The sequence below is a fragment of the Leptodactylus fuscus genome, chromosome 9 (assembly GCF_031893055.1).
Source record: "Leptodactylus fuscus isolate aLepFus1 chromosome 9, aLepFus1.hap2, whole genome shotgun sequence".
In the NCBI taxonomy this organism is placed as follows: domain Eukaryota; kingdom Metazoa; phylum Chordata; class Amphibia; order Anura; family Leptodactylidae; genus Leptodactylus; species Leptodactylus fuscus.
The window spans coordinates 9192482-9215467 of NC_134273.1; the positions used below are offsets into that span (position 1 = coordinate 9192482).

Below are 22986 nucleotides of genomic sequence, written 5' to 3' on the forward strand. Positions count from 1 at the left end.
GATAGATAGATAGGAGATAGATAGATAGATAGATAGATAGATAGATAGATAGATAGATGATAGATAGGAGATAGATAAATACAGTCCTATGAAAAAGTTTGGGCACCCCTATTAATCTTAATCATTTTTAGTTCTAAATATTTTGGTATTTGCAGCAGCCATTTCAGTTTGATATATCTAATAACTGATGGACACAGTAATATTTCAGGATTGAAATGAGGTTTATTGTACTAACAGAAAATGTGCAATATGCATTAAACCAAAATTTGACCGGTGCAAAAATATGGGCACCTCAACAGAAAAGTGACATTAATATTTAGTAGATCCTCCTTTTGCAAAGCTACAGGAAGCAAATCAGTTCCTGGATCCTGGATAAAGGTATTTTGGACCATTTCTTTCTACAAAACAATTCAAGTTCAGTTAAGTTTGATGGTCGCCGAGCATGGACAGCCCGCTCTCAAATGATCTGAAAACAAAGATTGTTCAACATAGTTGTTCAGGGGAAGGATACAAAACGTTGTCTCAGAGATTTAACCTGTCAGTTTCCACTGTGAGGAACATAGTAAGGAAATGGAAGACCACAGGGACAGTTCTTGTTAAGCCCAGAAGTGGCAGGCCAAGAAAAATATCAGAAAGGCAGAGAAGGAGAATGGTGAGAAGAGTCAAGGACAATCCACAGACCACCTCCAAAGAGCTGCAGCATCATCTTGCTGCAGATGGTGTCACTGTGCATCGGTCAACTATACAGCGCACTTTGCACAAGGAGAAGCTGTCAGGAAGAGTGATGAGAAAGAAGCCGTTTCTGCACGTACGCCACAAATAGAGTTGCCTGAGGTATGCAAAAGCACATTTGGAGAAGCCAACTTCATTTTGGAAACAAAGATTGAGTTGTTTGGTTATAAAAAAAGGCGTTATGCATGGCGTCCAAAAAGAAACAGCATTCCAAGAAAAACACATGCTACCCACTGTAAAATTTGGTGGAGGTTCCATCATGCTTTGGGGCTGTGTGGCCAATGCCGGCATCGGGAATCTTGTTAAAGTTGAGAGTCGCATGGATTCCACTCAGTATCAGCAGATTCTTGAGAATAATGTTCAAGAATCAGTGACGAAGTTGAAGTTACGCCGGGGATGGATATTTCAGCAAGACAATGATCCAAAACACCGCTCCAAATCCTCAGGCATTCATGCAGAGGAACAATGACAATGTTCTGGAATGGCCATCCCAGTCCCCAGACCTGAATATCATTGAACATCTGTGGGATGATTTGAAGCGGGCTGTCCATGCTCGGCGACCATCTAACTTAACTGAACTTGAATTGTTTGTCCAAAATACCTTTATCCAGGATCCAGGAACTGATTAAAAGCTACAGGAAGCGACTAGAGGCTGTTATCTTTGCAAAAGGAGGATGTACTAAATATTAATGTCACTTTTCTGTTGAGGTGCCCATACTTTTGCACCGGTCAAATTTTGGTTTAATGCATATTGCGCATTTTCTGTTAGTACAATAAACCTCATTTCAATCCTGAAATATTACTGTGTCCATCAGTTATTAGATATATCAAACTGAAATGGCTGTTGCAAATACCAAAATATTTAGAACTAAAAATGATTAAGATTAATAGGGGTGCCCAAACTTTTTCATAGGACTGTAGATAGATAGATAGATAGATAGATAGATAGATAGATAGAAAGATAGATAGATAGGAGATAGATAGATAGATAGATAGATAGATAGGAGATAGATAGATAGATAGATAGATAGATAGATAGATTAATAGATAGATAGGAGATAGATAAATAGATAGATAGATAGATAGATAGATAGATAGATAGATAGATAGATATGGGATAGATAGATAGATAGATAGATAGATAGATAGATAGATAGATAGGAGATAGATAGATAGGAGATAGATAGATATGGGATAGATAGATAGATAGATAGATAGATAGATAGATAGATATGGGATAGATAGATAGATAGATAGATAGATAGATAGGAGATAGATAGATAGATAGATATGGGATAGATAGATAGATAGATAGATAGATAGATAGATAGATAGATAGATAGGAGATAGATAGATAGATAGGAGATAGATACATAGATAGATAGATAGATAGATAGATATGGGATAGATAGATAGATAGATAGATAGATAGATAGATAGATAGATGATAGATAGATAGATAGATAGATAGATAGATGTGTATTTTATAATACAGTTAGATACATATTTATGTTTTCATTAGAATTTGGTTATTATGTTGCAGTATAAATGATATAATGAGTTTTTAAACTGATACAACTTTATGTAGATGATATTTATAGAGATTCTGCTACATGACCATCTCCATAGGTGAAGGGCAGACTGGTGACAACCTTATGTTCTATACTGCACTAACACTTGGGGTTGTCATTCTGCTTCCCCCAAATAGACATCTAGTTTATTGCACCACGGACTGTGCAGAGCGAGCGGGACATTATTATGTGCTGAATACAGAAACATAAAGAGAATAAACAGAGCAGATTGTTGATGGTTTCCATGATACTTTTGGGACTGAACCCATTTGCTTATTTCTGATGTGCCTGTTTACTTTCCATACATGAATAGAGCCTTACTGAGGGGGATTTATCCCAATCTATCAAATTTTAGATGCAGTTTGTGTCAAACCCTGTATATATCCATGGTACAGGTGAAGACTCTGTAATATAGCTATTTCTTCATGTATTTGCTTCCTTCTGCCACCTATCAAATTTGCACAATAGAGGTCTATGGAGAAGGGAGGGGGAAGAGGAGAATGCAGGGAGACCTCAGCACTACCACAACACATGTGGGTTATCAGGAACTACAATCCATAAATAAATAATTCTTCATGTCTCGGCCTCTCTCCTCCCCCTTCCCTTTCCGTAGACTTCATTGTAACCTGTGTATAGAGCACAGGCTGAAATCTTTCAGATAAGAAGACAGGAGTAATTAAATAAAGATAAAACACTAGTTTCCCTTAACCTGCTCTAGAGAATGATGAAACATATAATATATAATATTAAAATTTACAAATCTGATTCCAAAACCATTGGACACTGTTTAAAGGGATACTTTGGATGTGGGTTGTTTTTTGATCTTGCCCTCATAGTCCATACCCCCCAGTAGTGAGGTTTACCTCCTATACCCATCGCTATGAACCTTTCTTCTATTTTGTGCCTTTAGAACTTTGTTCTACCAAATCACATGACTAATAAGAAGATTGGAACTTCATGGCATCCATAGCCTGCAAGCTATACCGGTGAGTCAGCGACTAAGACGAGCGCCTATGATAACCACAGAGCCACACATGGGGAATTTCACAGCCAGTGCTCGGTATGTGCAGAGACTCAATGAAACGAAAGCTAGGAAACCATAGAAAAAAAAAAAAAAAAGAAAGAAAAAGTAAAACCCCCAAATCTAATAAGTCACAGCCTGCAAAAATAAAGAGTCATTCATTGCAAACTGTAAAAGTAGAAAACATAAGAAACTGAAAAATCTACTAAAATGTTCTGATATAAGGAAGCAAAAAGCAAGGAAAGAATTGCAATACCATCAGTGACCACTAGACTCTTTTAGTGAAGGGTTACAACTATTTAAAGGGGGCCTTTTACACCTCCACTATCTGCAGCACTTTGCATCCTTTAATAGGCGCTGATTTTGGCGCAGTTGGAATTTTTCCTCTAGCCCTCTCTCCGTTCCTGAGCAATGGGTTCTGTTAGTTTCAGCACCCAATAGAACTATGGGCAGTCCTGGGCTAGAGCAGGTAGTCTAGGACCGCCCACTTGACAGAGAATTATATATTGGGTGCTGAAGCTAATAGGAATGATTGCTCAGGAATGGTGGGGGCAAGAGAAAAAATTCCAACTGTACTGGGATCAGTGGAGCGGCGCCTAGAGCTGAAATTGGTGGAGGAGGTGACAGGTCATCTTTAAGGCCGAGGGCTGATAGGGTATTTGATACAAGCCCACCCCTTTAATTGTGGACAGATTTCATGATCACACATATATACATTATTTTATTGCTGCAATGTTTCATGCAAAAAATTGGTCCAATAAATATATCAATTTTATATTTGGTCATTGGCTCCTTCTTTTCAGCTCATGGAGAGAAGATTTTGGATTCTGTGGACCATTAATATCTCCATCATGTGGCGTCCAATAGAATCCGGGGCAGGTTGGTTCATAATTGGTTAATAAGCAAAAACTTACAACTTTATTGGATTTAAGACCTAATACTAAATGTCCTTTATCCACAGAGATGTGTCCGGCCGCGCTCATGGAGGCCAGCCCCGGCGCGGTCATACAACACGGCCATCCTTTCAATCTCACATGTACCTTAACCGGCAACGCCAAACCCTGCAACCCAGGATCTCAGGAAACGATCAAAATATATAGACAAAAGACTTTAGTGCCGGGGTTATTAAAGGGGAACTCTGTGACCGTACAAGACCTGCGGCCTCCGCCTGGGGAAACCATTTACCTGTGCTGGAAGTGTAAGACGCTCTGCGTGATGTCAGTGCTTGCAGGATGTGAGTATGAAAAAATTAGACATTTGATAAGGAAAAGTAAGTGTTGAATTCTCCCACAGTGCCTCCACAGGAGAAGTGAGGCATTACACAATTCTTATTGTAATGATTGACATGCTGGGTCCTCCACAAGAAGAGACTCTCTTTGTATACTCTCTATGTCCTGGCCCTATGGAGGTGCAGGAGGATCCCGCAGAGTTACACGGGCACCCTGTTACGGCTCTGGTCATGTACATGAGGTCTCATTCGTTACAATGTAAACCATCTTGGAGGAGTTCTGTGTTTCCTTTCCTCATTAGAAGATGTCAGGCCAGTAGTCAAAAAAGTATTTTGTCTTTCAGATCCCCCCGATCAGCCGAGATCTGTCTCATGTGAACAGGAGGGAGAAGCAGGAAAACTGACCTGCACATGGGAACCTGGGAGAGAAACTTTCCTTGAGACAACCTGCAAGATACAGTTGAGTATTTAGTGTAACCTGCAGATTTATTCCCTACAACATCTGTACAGAGGTCGGAGATCCAGTTTTCGGATAAAGTGACCCAATATTCAGCATAGGTCCAGGGGAATGATATAAAGCTTTGGCTGCCTGCTGCCACCACTAGGGGGAGCTTTTAAGCTCGGCTCCAGTAATAATGTTACGGCACAGACCTGTAATCACGGCAGCACTGTAATTTATGGAAACCAGAATACAGAGACCAGCGGGGGAACTGGAACGTGACAGGAGTGGCCAGGGATCAGATATTAGTTTGTCATTTTACACTATTGTAAGAATTTGGTGAAAGAACCCCCCCCACACACACACACACACACTTAAGTAGAAAAAAATAGAGACAGGACAAACCCTTTATATCAAAGTCTGCAGTACCCCACTCCACCTCTAGAGGGAGCCTAATGCATTCATATAGTGACGCAATGCATAAAGCTTATTAGCTCCCCCTAGTGGTGGCTGCAGACACCAGAATTTGTTCACCTTCTATCTATGCTGCAATATATCTTTATAAATGAGTCTGGTCCCAGGAAGCTGAGATACCAGGGGCTGTTTGCTTTAGCTATCTGATATACTGTATATATATACTGGTATATATATATATTATGAGTTACTTACACTTCGCAGTCAAATTTTCCAGGCTTTTGCAGAAAACACATAATGTGACGGTTTCCAGCAAATACAGCTCACAAGTAAATCAGTCTGTCTTGCTGCCGGTCACCGTTGCGATGGGTGGTGAATACACAGTGCTGGTGCGGGCATCAAATGAACTGGGGGAGAAAGTCTCGGCGCCCTATAGCTTCACTTATATCGATGCAGGTGAGTGGCCTAACTAATATGGCCGATGTCCTGTTACTAACCTGGCACGCAATAGCTTTATGTTCCACCTGCAGAAACCTAGACAATTACCCTACGGCGCCACCACAGGAAAACTGGAGCATTACACTATGTACATTGTAATCACTAGATTGTCTTTGTCTTGCTTGGACTAGTTGGGTCCTCCAGACTCTTTGTAGCTTCTCTCTACTCTCGGAAGGATCTGGATTGAGATCTCCGTCCTGCTGACTCATAATTTCCAAGAAGGGCGTCACAGATTCGGAGAAGACGCCCGAGCCTCTTGTTAGGATCATTTTTACTCTTCACCTATTACCTGCCATACAATGTGCAGATTCTGCCGTTGCCAGATATCTATGTATCTGGATGTGTTGTGGTCAGAGACAGGAAAAGTGAAGACAATTCTAAGTAAGAGACGTAAGAAAGACTTCCTGCCGGGCCAATGACTGAAGTGACAAGTCTATGGGTGGTGAAGACCCTACAAAGCAGGTCAGGGGCCCGGCACTATAGTGGCCTCATTCCTGCCCCGACCATCCTCGCCGCATCATCCTAGGTGGGCTAGGGAGACAATGAACACAGTGTCCCCCTATAATACATCCTATTCTGTAGGGTCATGGACTGGTGCAACCGCTACCTCTGTCCCCCCGTATAGTGACGCCATAAGCTGCCCCCTATAGTGACGCCATAAACTGCCCCCTAGTGACACCATAAGCTGCCCCCTATAGTGACGCCATAAACTGCTCCCTATAGTGACGCCTTAAACTGCCCCCTATAGTGACGCCATAAACTGCCCCCTATAGTGACGCCATAACCTGCCCCCTATAGTGATGCTATAAAATGCCCCCTATAGTGACGCCATAAGCTTCCCCCTATAGTGACGCCATAAACTGCCCCCTATAGTGACGCCATAAGCTGCCCCCTATAATGACGCCATAAGCTGCCCCCTATAATGACGCCATAAACTGCCCCCTATAGTGACGCCATAAACTGCCCCCTATAGTGACGCCTTAAACTGCCCCCTATAGTGACGCCATAAACTGCCCCCTATAGTGACGCCATAACCTGCCCCCTATAGTGATGCTATAAAATGCCCCCTATAGTGACGCCATAAGCTTCCCCCTATAGTGACGCCATAAACTGCCCCCTATAGTGACGCCATAAACTGCCCCCTATAGTGAGGCCATAAGCTGCCCCCTATAGTGACGCCATAAGCTGCCCCCTATAGTGAGGCCATAAGCTGCCCCCTATAGTGACGCCATAAGATGCCCCCAATAGTGACGCCATAACCTGCCCCCAATAGTGACGCCATAACCTGCCCCCAATAGTGACGCCATAAGCTACCCCCTATAGTGACGCCATAAGCTACCCCCTATAGTGACGCCATAAGCTACCCCCTATAGTGACGCCATAAGCTACCCCCTATAGTGACGCCATAAGCTACCCCCTATAGTGACGCCATAAGCTTCCTTCTATAGTGACGCTATAAGCTGCTCCCTATAGTGACGCCATAAGCTGCCCCCTATAGTGGCTGGTGAAGACCCTACAAAGCAGGTCAGGGGCCTGGCACTATAGTGGCCTCATTCCTGCCCCGACCATCCTCGCCGCATCATCCTAGGTGGGCTAGGGAGACAATGAACGCAGTGTCCCCCTATAATACATCCTATTCTGTAGGGCCATGGACTGGTGCAACCGCTACCTCTGTCCCCCCGTATAGTGACGCCATAAGCTGCTCAGGTTACTATTAGTCAGTAAATCTTACACATGTTCCCTCTGTGTCCTAGTGAAGCCGTATCCGCCCAGCGATATAACGGTGACCTGTGACAGACCTGACACCTGTACTGCGACCATTCACACCGATCAGGATGTGCGACACTTTCGGCTACGGTATTGCATCACCCATGAGAGGGTTTGGGAGCAGGTAATGTTATGTTACGTCTTTCTGATATATAGTAATAAGGGCCATGACGTAGTATCCATATACAATAATAGCGCCCTATATATCCATAGAACACTTCCATACAGATGCCTAAATAATGATGCCATATAGTACCATCACCGCCATGCACTGCAAACATGACACATTGTACAGTGTCGGAGTGCCGCTATAGCCATAGGGTGCTTTAATAATGCCAACATACGGGGACCAAATATACTAAGCAATACAATGTCTATATAATACCGCCATACAATATATGGTGACAAGTCTCTGTTACCAGGCAATCTGTGATGCCGTGACCTTGGTCCTGTGGTCAAGCACCATGTGGCCACTACATTAAAGTCAATGGATAGACCACAAGAATGAATGCAGATAGCGCCACCCAATGGCAGCTTTCTGTAGCCTTCGGGTGGACAGAGCTCACTGTTAACTGTTTAATAACCTCATAAAACGTATCACTATAGAACAGGCAGATTTGTCCAATAGTCTCCATTTTACATCTGTAGGTAGAAACCTCGGGTAACCGGTCGGTGACGCTGCGCGGTTTACGTCCGCTCTCCCTATACGAGTTCCAGGCCGCGTGTAAATACGTGATCAACGGAGGAAAATGGAGCAACTGGAGCAACATTGTCACACACGAGACCCCAGAGGAAGGTAAAGATAGACCGAGTTAAAGGGGTGGTCCGGGACTGTGATATTATATTACTGTGGCCACAGCACAGCGCCATACACTCTATAGTGGCTGTTCTAGGTATTGCAGCTCAGTCCACTCATTTGAATGGGACTGAGGAGCAGCATGGTCATGTGACTGATGGACGTGACAATGAAAGCAGAGACTTCATTGCTTGTCCTGGACGCTTGTAAAACTCCCTGGGCCTGACCCTCTACCGCTTTCCCGTAAGGTCATGGCGCCACCGTACATAGAAAAAAGTGAAGAAACCAGAAATACGTAACGCTTTCTATTTACCGCAAGTTTGGATTTTCTTTGTCAGTTTGCTGTGAAAGTGGTGACGGATTCTCACGTCCCACGCAGCTCGCAGGGTGAAGAACGTACAAGTCTGCCATATTTATCGCTGAGCTCACACAATCCTCTCGGGTTTTCGGGTTTATTGTGTCTCGTATGTTCTCGTAGTGCTCAGCAGGTTCTCGGAGGTGAACGGTTTCATTCTCGTAGATTACACATTTCCTATCACCTGTATGACATAAAAAAGTCAAAAACTGCAGCAGAGATGTAACACAATGGAGAGAAGAATCAAGTACCCCGTCGGTGGTGGCAGCCGCGGCCGTCACTGGCAGCTCATGTAGGGTCTTAAGGACATAACTGTAGGGGCTCAGGAGTTGGGGCTATACTACCCTCATAGGGGTACACAGGTCCCACAGCACATAGGAGCAGACTATTATTCCAATTTCTGCATGACAGATGTGGACTAGAAATTTGGCAGCCAGCTAAAGAGCCCATGTCATGTATAATATGGCCAGCAGATACAGGGAGATGCGTCCACTCCTCTGGGACTCCGGGAGGTCACCCCTGCTTGTGGGATCCTTCCAGATGTTCTGGAGGTTTTGTCCAGTATGCATATAATAGATGCCTATAAATTAGCACATAGATGTATATCTAATGAAAGATCTCTGCAAGCCTGACAGCTGCGGCCACTTATCAAGAGAACGGGGCATTGAGGGTCCTGGTCACTGTCCCCTGTATGTAGGCACAAACCCTCCCTGATGTGTATGATTATCCCCTGACCCTGGTCTATAGTCTCTCACTCTGCCAAATCAGTAGCCCTGCGCTATGCTGAGGAGGCCCAATAGGCCGAAACAGCGCTGTCCATAGCTGGGAATCTGTTCCTTTTGGAATAGAAATACTAATTTGGCAATTAAATCCGCATCATGATTAAATAGACTTTTTAACTGAGTCTTGCATGATGTTAAGGATGCTGCCCTCTATGGGGTGGTGTACAGAGTACACTGTTCTCCTAATTACATCCTGGAGAATAGATTTGCATATTTTTTTTACCCTTTAAGACAGGCAGCCAAATATACAGGGCCACAGTATCCAGATCTAGCAAAGTGAAGGTAATGATCACTGGTGGTCTAGGGCAGTGAAGGGGTTAATTTATAAGATAGTTCTGTCTACGATCAGGCAGAGCGAGCTGTACAGTTCTGTCTATGATCGGGCAGAGCGAGCTGTACAGTTCTGTCTACGATCAGGCAGAGCGAGCTGTACAGTTGTCTATGATCGGGCAGAGTGAGCTGTACAGTTCTGTCTATGATCGGGGAGAGCGAGCTAGACAGTTTTATGATCGGCAGAGCGAGCTGGACAGTTCTGTCTATGATCGGGCAGAGTGAGCTGTACAGCTCTGTCTATGATCGGGGAGAGCGAGCTAGACAGTTTTATGATCGGCAGAGCGAGCTGGACAGTTCTGTCTATGATCAGGCACAGTGAGCTGGACAGTTCTGTCTATGATCAGGCAGAGCGAGCTGTACAGTTCTGTCTATGATCAGGCAGAGCGAGCTGTACAGTTCTGTCTATGATCGGGCAGAGCGAGCTGTATAGTCCTGTCTATGATCAGGCAGAGCGAGCTGGACAGTTCTGTCTATGATCAGGCACAGCGAGCTGTATAGTTCTGTCTATGATCGGGCAGAGCGAGCTGTATAGTTCTGTCTATGATCGGGCAGAGCGAGCTGTATAGTTCTGTCTATGATCGGGCAGAGCAAGCTGTATAGTTCTGTCTATGATTGGGCAGAGCGAGCTGTATGGTTCTGTCTATGATGGGCACAGCGAGCTGGACAGTTCTGTCTATGATCGGACAGAGTGATTCACTCAGAATTTGTTTTCTTTCACATCAGCTCCACATGGAATAATTGACGTGTGGTACAGAGTTCACTGGAACAATAAGGCGGTCACCGTTTTTTGGAAGGTGAGACTAGAAGCTGTATTATTGCTATATTAGACCGCACTGCTCTTTACCTCTGTACATGTGGCTCCATTTTCCTGTCTTTTCTTCCTTACAGTACATGAATTTACCAGAGTTCAAGGGTCAGATACGGTTTTACCAAGTGAGATTTCATGGCAATGATACACACATAGAAAACACCACGGAGACATGGCTGAGCCGAAACATTGACACGGAAGGATGCGAGGTAGCGGTGTCAGCCCACAACACAATGGGAAGCTCCGCCCCCGTGTACATCAGAGTCACCACGGACCGCCCGTCAGGTAAGGCAACCCGAGAAACTGCTCCACTAATGGGCACCACAGGTGGTCGGGGGCTTCCTCCTGTCACCCCACAGTCTGAGCGTACCCCCGGTTTGCAGAGTGTGGTCCTGAGCAGCCCCCCAGGTCCATGTGCTCTATAGGACATATATATAGTGCCGTCCTGTTTGGTTTTCATTCTATTTGTTCTCACGTTTCTAATTGACCCCCTTAGATTTTCCACCTCCCACAAATGTCATCGCCATAACCAGTGGCCCAAGAGACCTCGCCCTGCGCTGGGAGCGGCCGGCTGGAAGCGAACGCGCCGGAGATCAGATAATAACATGGGAAGATCCTACAGGAACGGAGCAAAGTCATACAAACTGGATCCTGGTCCCCAAAAATAACACATCCGTAACTGTATCAGGTAACCGTCACCACCCCTAGGGGGTGCCGCAATATCTCATACAGTACACTCTCCATTGTCAATGTTATTTTGGAAGTTTCCGTTCTATATTATAATGGGTTAGGATACAAAATTCTGCCCAATATTATTTATTTCTCCTCCTTTTCTTTGCAGGTCACCTGAGGCCGTACATATGTTATCAGTTCTTTGTCTACTTGCTTTGGGGCAGACGAGCGGGGCTTCCTGGGATCACACGGGGGTCAGTCCAGCAGACAGGTATTACCATAGGTGACCCTATAACTGTATCATCACTGTCAGGGACATCTTCTGTAATAAGTAACTTTGTGCAGTCCCCTGTATGGTCCCTAGAGGGCGCTATATCAGAATAGGGAGGAGCTTCCTCCTGTGCTCATTGTCGCCCTCTAGTGAGTAAACCATGCACTAGCACTAAGTACTATCATAAGACCACCCAGCTTTACATGGATCAGTTGCAAAATAAATGACACCCTACCTATGGCCCCCGGCTTGCTCTTGTGTCCGCAGCTCCGCTGACTGCTCCGAAGTTCAAGTATGAAGTCCACAAGAATAATACAATACTGGTCACCTGGCGGGAAATCCCTGCGGAGGTGCGGATGGGATGTATCCTCTACTACAGCATCTATATAAGGGCCTCGGCGCAGGCCACTCGGGTTATTAGGGGTGAGTATACAGAATATATAGGGACGGGTGAATGGCAGGACTCAATCATACGTCTCCTTTTGGGGGTTTTGCACTTGCGCCCCTCAATCCTTTCTAAAGTTTGATTCCCGTTTCTGTTGGCCATACAGCCTGATTCAGCTGGGCTCAGTATACGGGATAGTGGGGGAGAGCTGCTGCTGTATACAGATGCCTTACAGTAATGAAGAGGGAAGAAAATCTCCCAGGACACACAATAGGAGTTGTCACAGGTTTGCGAGGTTATTATAGGGGTTTTCTAGTTCTATAATATTCATGGCCATCGATATTCAATTCCTGGCACCCCCGCCGATCAGCTGGGAAGCAGTCCATACATTATATAGCCCTGAAAATTGCCATTAAGGAAAAGATTACTGGGATACTTTGAGTTAATTCTAATACTTTGAGCTTTTGTCCATGTTAGGACTTTAACCCTTGTGCACATGAACTTTTTTTTTTTTTTAGTACCGTCCAACCAGTCGCGCGTTTACCAGTACGAGATTGATACCATTAAGAGCAATGTCCAGTACTCTCTGGAGATGACCTGCTGGAATGAAGCTGGCGAGAGCCCTCGGAGCCCCCTCCTATCTGCCCACGTCCAGCCGGAGGGTGAGACATTGTATTTACTGCTCTGTATCAATGCTTCTGACTATCTACCTGCTCTACACACTATGGAGGACCTGCACACCCGGCCGCACACACCAGCCAGCTGTCAGATACTTCTGGTATACATGGCCGCCGTGGTCAGAGCTCTAAACCCCCCCTGATCTACCCCATGGCATTATATAATAATGTTCTGGCTACCTACAGTCACCACTAGAGGGCAGTTACTGTATACACCTCCTACTGCACCCAGATCCTTCTTCAGTAAGCTCCTTAGCTCCCCCTAGCACGCCACAAGAGGTAGGAAATAAGCCCTGCCATTAACCTATAAGGGCTAGAGCATGAAACCCCTCCATTACCCTGAACCACAAGGGAACGTTAAACTCTACGTTACGCTCTCCACGACCCTGCCAAACCACACGCAGGAAACAGAATAGTATCTTGTGGTTCCCCTGTACAGATATCGTGCAGATGTTTACGCCTCCAAGGCTCTCAGCAAAGGATGTTCTTCACAGTTGGTGCCATGAAAGTCCCGGCTCCGAGACCTCGAAGGGAACGTCTGAGACAGCCCAGCGACATCCTTAGACCTTTCATGTTACTTTACTGTCTTGTAACTTACCAGCGTCTTCTCCTTACGCTTCAAAGCCACTTTCACTTTCATAAACGCATTCTCCAGACGTACGTCATGCCTTCATCTCATCTTCTAGTTTCAGAAGACATCACGGGGGTCGTCGTGTCTGGCGTCATCCTCCTCTTCATGGGCCTCCTGATCAGCATCTCACTGGCAAGACGGAGGTGAGAGAACGGGTCATCCCATTACGTTACGCTATACGTCGTCCAATACTGACAATGGGATAGGACAGAAGAGGTGAAAGCCCATCTCAAGGATCCCTCCATGACACAAGACTCCCAGGCCCTAATTCTCACCTCCTTCTATTATTGGGATATTTCAGTAATAATGTTACCGTCACCTCGCTGAGCCGCCGCCATTACTGCGCAGCCAATCACTGCCCACAGGGGCGATCTGCTTAGTCACTGATTGGCTGAGCACCACTTCCTGTGTGTCGAGCAGGAACAGGAAGTAGAGAGCAGCAGAGACCCGGACAACACCAGATCAGTGGGATCAGTCAGGGACCACTATTTTTAGATGGAAACCCCCTTTAATATTCAAATGAATAGGACAGAGCTGCAATACCAAACACGGCCACTATACAATGTGCGGCGCTGTGCTTGTATGTAGTGAACTCAATATCCTAGGCCCAGATCCCCCTTTAGGTCGATGGCGTACGGCCTTGTTTCATTGCATTGTTCGGGTGGGTATTTTTCCAATAACTGAAGCAACACTATATATACATACATATTTTTTGCTCCTAGAGTGCAATTTTTACCAAAAATCCTTCCTCAATGGTGGAGCAAGCCTGTCCCTGACCCGGCCAATTGTGAGTGGGCCAAGGAGTACATTTCGAGCAAGGTATGGTGATGTAAAAAAAACATCTATGGGGAATTGTGGGCATGCTCAAGGGCAGGCACAGTGAGGGGAGCCTTGTCCGTCATCTATAGCCTATGATGTGCCACCTACCTGCAGCTCTAGAACAGAATAGTCACCGTTCTGCTGGGAATGGAAACAGTCAGCATGTTTGTTGACAGACTCACCCTTAGTCTAAGTCTAGATATAAACACCTTCATGTCTTGTTCAACTTCCTTGTAGGAAAAAAGGGAGATTCTTCGGAACGTCACATCAAGTATCTCCGACTGCGATGCTGAAACGGAGACACTAGAAGTAGAAGAGATGGCCAGTGAGGAGGAGGAAGAGTCTCCAACGCCCGTGTTTAGTTATAAAATACACGTCAGAACCATCGAGATTACTCAAGAGGAGAATAAGACGAGCCCTGGACCATACGCACCTGCCTGGCCCATAAAACCTGCACAAGGTGGGACGTACAAACCCTTAGTACCCGACAACCCACCATTAGACTACCTGGTCCACTACGATAGGAAGTCACCCAACTACCTGCTCCACCATGATGATAACCGCTCCAACTACCTGCTCCACCATAATGTTAAACCATTGGACAAGCTAGTCCAACAAGAAGTGACGCCATCATCGGTCCATCAAGATATTAATCTCTCGAGTTCTATGGCCCACCATGATGTTACCCGCTCTGACTACCTGTCCCACCATGATATTAACCCCTCTGACAACTTGTCCCACCATGATGTTAACTGCTCCGACTACCCGGCCCACCCTGGTAAGTCAGACTACTTGGCCCAGTATACAAACAAACTATCAGACGTTTCAACCCAACAGGATGCTAAACCGCTGCACTCTATGGTCAGCTACATAGAAACATCGACCTACCTGGCGTACAATGAGGACTATCTGCCAAGCAATATGGCGACCATCATGGAGGACCTCAACAAGGACCATAAAGACTTGTTTCACCGCCACCTATTCCTGCTGTCAGCAGAAAGGACCACTAACCCCATAAGTCTGGACACTGTGCAGGTCAGCTTTCCATCTGCGGTCCAGTGAGTGCTGGATTCGGTAGTCGGTGCCCTCCATCATACCGATCGGGGTCTTCGAGGCAGAGGCCACATGTTGCAGCTGTATTTTTTTGTCATGCACTTCTAGTTCACCATTACATACAGTAGACATGTGCGTGTCTTGCACAGACCTCAGAGGGGGCCGAGTGTGCACTCCTAGCTCACCATTACATCCAGTAGACGTGTACGCCTTGCACAGACCTCAGAGGGACCCCTCACTGCTATGAGATATAGAAACATTATTAGTGAAGTGCTGCCACCTACTGATAAATGGGTTGCATTACCTAAGGAGCCATCCAGCTAACATAGCTGCTTCATTGTAAAACAGCGCACCTACAGGTTATGCCTGGTATTGCAGGTTAGCACCATTGCTAGGACTGCAGCTGACCTGTAATACTACACATGACCTATGGACAGGTTTATGACACAACTACTCTACGTTGTCTAAGGCGTCCTGGTCTGCAGGTAACGTGCGCACCAGACCCGGAGATTTCATTTGCTTTTATACATCTGCTGTATCAGGAAGGAGGGGGGGGTTTGTTAGCCAGAACTTCTTACAAGCTGCCGCTGTTAATATTACACATTATTTGCCACAAATATTATCTCATGTGACAAAGATCAGGAGGAGCCACCCTGGCCGAGGTCCCAGATCAAGGAGCAGTTTGTGAACAGTCATGTGAAGTGCGTCTGCGCCAATAGTCAGGCGTAACTACAATGATACCAGCACTAAAAATAACAGGTGCCCGGGTGTCCGCAGCCAAGGGACAGATAGCAGGACATTACTGACCAATGCCTGAGCACTAAGGGGGGCGCCACTGAATATTGCTCCTGACCCCGTCACAGCCCTGTTTGAGACATATAATGCACATTATGGCTGCAATCCTGAATTTAGTACAAGCTTTAGGACTGTGGCCATGATATGTATGCACTCCCGTCTGTCTGCACTGCCGCGTACACTACACAAGGTTACTGAGTATCAGACGCTGCCGCTACAGTGTACAGAGCAGTCACTGGCAGCTCCATACACTGTGCAGGTAACAGGAGAGCACCCAAAACAGGAGGCGAGGAGGGCACCAGGCTAGAGATGAGCGAGTACTATGAGCTCCCATAGGAATGAAGGGGGTTAAGCGGCCGGCTGCTTCCATTCATTCCTATGGGAGCGTGCGCATCGAAACGGGAGTTAGGAATAATACTCGCTCATCTGTACACCAGACGTCACCGAGGTGGTGGAGATAGAGAGACAGATACCACAAGGAGGCCCAAAAGAAATAAAGGTGAATGTGAATTTTTTTTTACATTTTCCCTGGGCCGCCACCTAATATACTCAGAGGGGTCTTGGGATATCCCAGAATATAATAATAATGTCACTTTCATGAGTTCATCTGGGTTTGCACTTGAGGGCTTTGAGTATTTTGCATGACTATATACCAATTTAAGGTGAGGGGCTTGTACCAATCTTGGGGAGGTTCAACCATCTTGTTATCAATCTTCAATCTTACACAACCCTTTTAATTGACATTTTTTGTTTCTGACTCCCCGGACTCCAAATTCCAGGGCCATTTTAGCACTTCATGGGACAAACTATTCTTCATGTATTATTCTGTACAATGTACTGGGAAGCAGAACAAAAAAAAAATAAAAAAATCCAGACTGGGGTGGAATTGGAGGAAAAACTGCATTTGTACGACTTTCTTATGGGCTTGGTTTTTATGTCGCCCGTGTTCCAGGTTTCGGCCCCATTGCAGGGACAACACATTTATAGTTACACTAGCTGGTACCCGCGACTTCGTCTGCGGTGATTGTAGAAGTGGGTATATACAGGCGCGGGTAAGGTTTTCGTACTGTGTATAAGGTATGGGATATAAAATGTAACTGTGTATCTTGTTTTTGCTGTAATTCTGAGAGCACATGAGACTTTTGTGTTGAATGTAATTTGTATTTCAGCCGCTATACGGTGTTGGTATAAACTGTACATAGTGACTTTGGGACAGAGGTATTTCAGGTTAATATACTTCGATATTTTCCGCCAGTACATGTAAGTTTTGGGCACAGGATACTCTTGAGTAAGCAACATAAAGTCTGGCCCTGTGCATGACAGTTTAGTAACTCCATGCGCCTCTTATTAATAGCAATTAACCCCATCATGTCCCTCACATTAACCCCAGTGTAAGAGTTACTGATAGAGATGAGCGAGTACTGTTGGGATCAGCCGATCCGAACAGCACGCTCGCATAGAAATGAATGGACGTAGCCGGCACGCGGGGGGTTAAGCGCGCTGGCTACGTCCAAGCGGAAGTACCAGGTGCATCCATTCATTTCTATGGAGCGTGCTGTTCAGATCGGCTGATCCCAACAGTACTCGCTCATCTCTAGTTACTGATATGTGAGAGACTTGGAGGTAATAATTAAGTATCTTCATTACTGAGGTCTTCATTACTGAGGTCTCCATGTCTCACATATTAGTAACCTTTATATGGGGCACACAGGGGTTAATATGAGGGACATGATGGGGGGTATTCCTATTAATGTGAGGCACATGGAGTTACTAACACTAAACTAATAACCCCATGCCTGACGTTAATGAGAATAGGAAGTAAAGGAAGGGACCTGTGTGTTTCTTACTTCCAGTTTGCTAGCAGCTTCGGCAGGAGCCATCACTATAGCAGGCAGAGACCTGAGCGATTAAGCTCCACCTGCACCCCTCGCAAAGGGGAGTGTCCTTATGCCTCAGCTCTAGCAGAGACTTTATTTAACTCTTGCAGGTCCTGTGCTGCTGGCATGCCAGTGAAATATGGCAGGAGTGCCTCTCTTGGCATGTGTGCCAGGGGTTGCTGACCTCTGCTGTAGGGGGTAATATGAATTTTGTGGCTTGCTATGGTCCAAAGTGTGTGAGATTGCAGAGATAGTGATGTGAGTTTGGGTTTTGTGGGGGTCCTGGGAAAAACGTATGTGCGCTATTGTGACGAAAAGTAGCCTATTGCGCAATCGAGTGTAGGGACTATGTTTGTGGAAAATTTCAGCCAAATCGGTGGAGCGGTTTTTGCGTGATTGACCGCCAAACATCCGAACATCCAAAGGGTCCTGGGAAAAACGTATGTGCACTATTGTGACGAAAAGTAGCCTATTGCGCAATCGAGTGAAGGGACTATGTTTGTGGAAAATTTCAGCCAAATCGGTGGAGCGGTTTTTGCGTGATTGACCGCCAAACATCCGAACATCCAAAGGGTCCTGGGAAAAAACGTATGTGCGCTATTGTGACGAAAAGTAGCCTATTGCGCAATCGAGTGTAGGGACTATGTTTGTGGAAAATTTCAGCCAAATCGGGGTCCAAAGTGTGTGAGATTGCAGAGATATTGTTGTGAGTTTGGGGTTTGTGGGGGTCCTGGGAAAAACGTATGTGCGCTATTGTGACGAAAAGTAGCCTATTGCGCAATCGAGTGTAGGGACTATGTTTGTGGAAAATTTCAGCCAAATCGGTCAAGCGGGTTTTGCGTGATTGACTAACAAACATCCGAACACACAAACCCACAAACATCCAAACTCACAAACTTTCACATTTATAATATTAATAGGATTTTAACCAAAATAAAATTAAAGTTTTTTCTTAACTTTGCCATAGTGTGACATCCAGAATTTTTTTTTTATATATTTCCATGTGCAGGGTGTACTTTTTAGTCATGGTATACCATTTTGAGGATATTGATTTGATCACGTTTTATTCCAACTTTTATCAGAGGCGCAACAGTGTAACAACAAAAAAAAAAAAAGCGGTTCAGCACTTTTTAATTTTTTCCCCACACACTACGGTGTTCACTAGAGATAAGCGAGTACTATTCGAAACTCCCGTTTCGAATAGCACGCACCCATAGGAATGAATGGAAGCAGCTGGCATGCAGACTTTATCGGCATCCAACCCCGTGTCCATTCATTCCTATGGGTGCGTGCTATTCGAATAGTACTCGCTTATCTCTAGTGTTCACCATACAGGGAAAGTATTTTTTGACATATAAGGCTGGGATCAGAGTCTGTGTCACATCTGGTTATTTTGGTATAAAAGGACGAACATCTGACAAACCCTAATAATGTCAATGAGACTCTAACTCAGGGGTCGGGAACCTTCAGCTCTCCAGCTGTTGCAAAACTACAACTCCCAGCATGCATACAGGCTCTGCTGTTCTTGGAACTCCTATGGAAGTGAATGGAGCATGCTGGGAGTTGTAGTTTCACAGCAGCTGGAGAGCCCAAGGTTCCCTACCCCTGCTCTATATGGTTTGGATGGAAGGGAGGACACTCAGGTGACCACTGCGGCACCCAACATTTGACCATTGACTGGCCACAGCGACTACTTAAGCGGCTTCACTTCCATTTCCACCACCAGATCTAGAACAGGGGTCAGTTTGTATGCCTTATCTTTCTACCCCAGAGCCCCTTCCCCATCCTTATGACCCCCATTCCCACTGACCGTCCCGTTGTGTATTGGTGCAGCAGCACAAGGGTTAACAAACTCAGTCACCGCCACTTGATATTTCAGCTTTAGGCTTCAGACCAGCATTTATTGAATTCGGTTTCCAGGGAATTGTTCTCTGAGCGATAATGAGCTCAACACTGAGTATGGGCATAAATACACAGCAATTTTATTTTAGCATTGACAGATATACAAAATAATGTAGCCCGGTTTTATTTATTTATTTTTTTTTTCCTTTACACCTCTTACCTGGACTGTTTTTTTTAATTCTGTTCCATTTTTGTAAATTCTGCCTTATTAACAAAAAAAAGCTGGAGTCAACTGTGGTGCAAATGTACACAAGTCTTGGCCAAGCTACGTAAGTGTTGTCATAGGGCTCACAAGCTGAATGCAGGAGGCCTCGCGCTGTGGTGGTGCAGGAATAATCACGCTGCCACAGCACGTCCCGTCAGACCGGCAAGAGCAGGAAAATTAACCTTTAATTAGAAGCATCCATCACAGACAGGTTGGTTCACAGTTTCAGTTCACACAGAAAACGGACTCGAGGCAAATTTACAACTATGAAACATCATCAACTAAGTCAGATGGACTTTTTTATCGGCTATAGGTTGTTTGATTTTTTTTTTTATATAGTTTTTTTTTTTTTTTTTTGCAGAGCGAGGGCTTGTTTTATGCACCAGGGAGAAATCGGGGCTACATGTCGTTTGCATTTAAGCGTAAAAGAACTTAGAAAAGAAAATCCCCCCAGAAAAAAATTAAAAAATAAAGTGAATTTGCTGCTGCGGCCACAGAAACCACAAGAGTAAGATCAGTGCTTCCACGGGGTCAACTATTTGGCAGAAGAAGATTCACATTAGGAAGAGCTGCACAGCGGCAAACCTCACCACGTCTTAGAAACTACTTATTATTTTGCTGCCACTAGGAGGCGACCTTCCAACCTCTGGATCAGATTGCAGTGCTTTATAGAAGGCTACAGAGACGCATGCGCTTTCCATACGCTCCATTAGGGCGCATGGAGAGGAGACGCTGGGGGTGTCCTATGAGTGGAAGCCCCCCGCACGGATTTCGCCAGTTCCAATTCCGTGCATTAGTTGGGTAGGGGACACCGGCTTGCCCCTTCACAGCAGCAAGGGGATCACTGTAGGGTCCCTATGACATGTACTAGATGCACACAAGCAGTGGAGGTTGCACTTATTTGCTGCAAATCATTCGCATTTGCATTAGACATGGTGCAATGCAGCTGGACAGGTAAATCTGTGCACTGACTACTGACTGGCATCTATAAATGACTGATGCCCATGCACAGGATTTCTGTTTGCATCTTCAACGTCGAGTCTCGCCAGTTCTAAGCAGCGGTGACGTAACAGCGCTACTCTGCTGGGTACGGCGTATACTCCAGGGTGACCAACGAGCGGCCAGTGGCACCCTCACGTCTCATAGGGCATGCAACTACCCCGAGGGAAGCATAGACGAGGCGCTAAGTATCTGTCCCCAGACCCGTGCAGGCTCATCTCCTATATATAATACCTCTGGTTTGTAGCCTCATAGTAAATTACATCTCCTAGAAAATAAAATCTCACAACAGCTAAAGCCAGTTGAATAAAAATACCACTGACCCTGCCAGCGCTGGAACGACCGGGGAGGGGACGTCCGCCAAAGTACAAAACCGCAAAGGGCACAGGAACATTTACGATCGCGCTTTTTTAACATCGAGGCGCTCGACGGTTTCTGGATACTTTGTCGACTGTACAGCTTTTATAAAAATAGGGCGATAATATCTGTTTTTATTCTTTTTTTTTTTACTTAAACTATGCGGATAAGAACCTACAAATGTTACAGCCTGCTAAAAAGTGTAAAAAGAATATTAAATAATAGGAGTCTCTTATCCTAACAAACACTGTAGACAACTTTTTTATTTTTTTTTTATTTTTTTGTGTATTTTTTTTTTTTTGTTTTTCTTTCGTGTCCTTTTAATTTTTTTTTTTTTCGTTTTCCAAGTGGTCATTTTCCCCCTCGATTTTAGCAATTTAAATAAAGATTTTTTTTTTTTTATTTAATTTTTTAACCCCCCCCCCAAAAAACAAGCCTTTAAAAAGGGATTGGAATTTGTATTAGCACCCCCTGAAAAGAGGAACATTCATTTGTCAAACCAGTGAAACCGAGAAGCTGAAAAAATAAGAGGACGATTTTGGGGTGGAAATTAGAATGTGGGGGGAGGGAAGTCGCTTCGCCCCCCACCCCCCTTCTGATACAAGACGGGACGTGACCTAGAAGCCTCTTCAGTGCCATTGATATAACACTTCTTCCTAGTACAAGGGTTGCAGCAAAACATCAGATTATAGGTTAGGGCCCCTTCGCACGGTGTAAGCACGCCGATCATTTAGACACGTATCCGAGCGCGGCAAAACAGAGCCCATTGATTTCAATGGGTGCCGATATACGCGCGCTTCCCAATGAAATCAATGGGCTCTTGTTTTGAAGCGCCGCGCTCAGACACGCGTCTACTAGAGATGAGTGAACACTGTCCGGATCAGCCGATCTGAACAGCACGCTCCCATAGAAATGAATGGAAGCACCTAGCATGGCGACCGGCCGCCGGCCAAGTCAGCGTCACAGGTGCTTCCATTCATTTCTATGGGTGCGTGCTGTTCGGATTGGCTGATCCGAACAGTGTTCGCTCATCTCTAGTAGACACGTGTCTAAACGAGCGGCGCGCTTACGCCGTGTGAAGGGGCCCTTAGACTTGCCGAATGGAAATTGTAATTCTCTATGTGTACTTAAAACGAAAAAAAATATACATAGACGTACACTCATCCCCCCCTTCCCTTCCCCCACCCAACCGGGGATTTCAGCTGCACATTTCACGTTTAGGATTTAAAGCTATTGTGCGCTCGGACAGAAAAAAACTAAAAATAATGGGACCGACGAAAAAAAAAAAATAGGGTAAAAATCCAGCAGACTGCTTGTAAACACACACCGGCGGCGATGGGGTCTGACGTACCCCAATATTTTTTGTTTGTTCAAGTCTAAAAAAATAATCCCTACCACCAATGCATACCTTTCCAAATTGAAATTAAGGTATAAAAAAAAATTATATTTTTTTAAAGTTTTTTTTTTTTTTTCCCTAAGTGGAGCCTAGGCGCTAAACCTAAAAATTAAAAAAATAAAATCAAGTCTAGTGTGTTAGCGTAAAACGAAAGGAGGAAATAAAACGTTTGAAGAGAATAAAAACACAGATGAGGTGAAAGC

At 45.1% G+C, this 22986-nt stretch overlaps 1 protein-coding gene across 1 annotated transcript; it reads left to right on the top strand.

The window, feature by feature from the left end:
- Positions 1-4106: 4106 nt before the first annotated feature.
- On the top strand, positions 4107-15261 carry IL12RB2 (interleukin 12 receptor subunit beta 2; the record flags this gene model as incomplete). Its single annotated transcript, XM_075287209.1, has 15 exons — positions 4107-4203; positions 4286-4558; positions 4897-5011; positions 5683-5861; positions 7658-7794; positions 8319-8466; positions 10660-10730; positions 10825-11029; positions 11241-11432; positions 11586-11687; positions 11955-12110; positions 12591-12734; positions 13436-13523; positions 14103-14199; positions 14437-15261. Coding segments are annotated over 15 exons (2829 nt in total), but the record flags the coding sequence as incomplete, so codon positions are not given.
- Positions 15262-22986: the final 7725 nt, after the last annotated feature.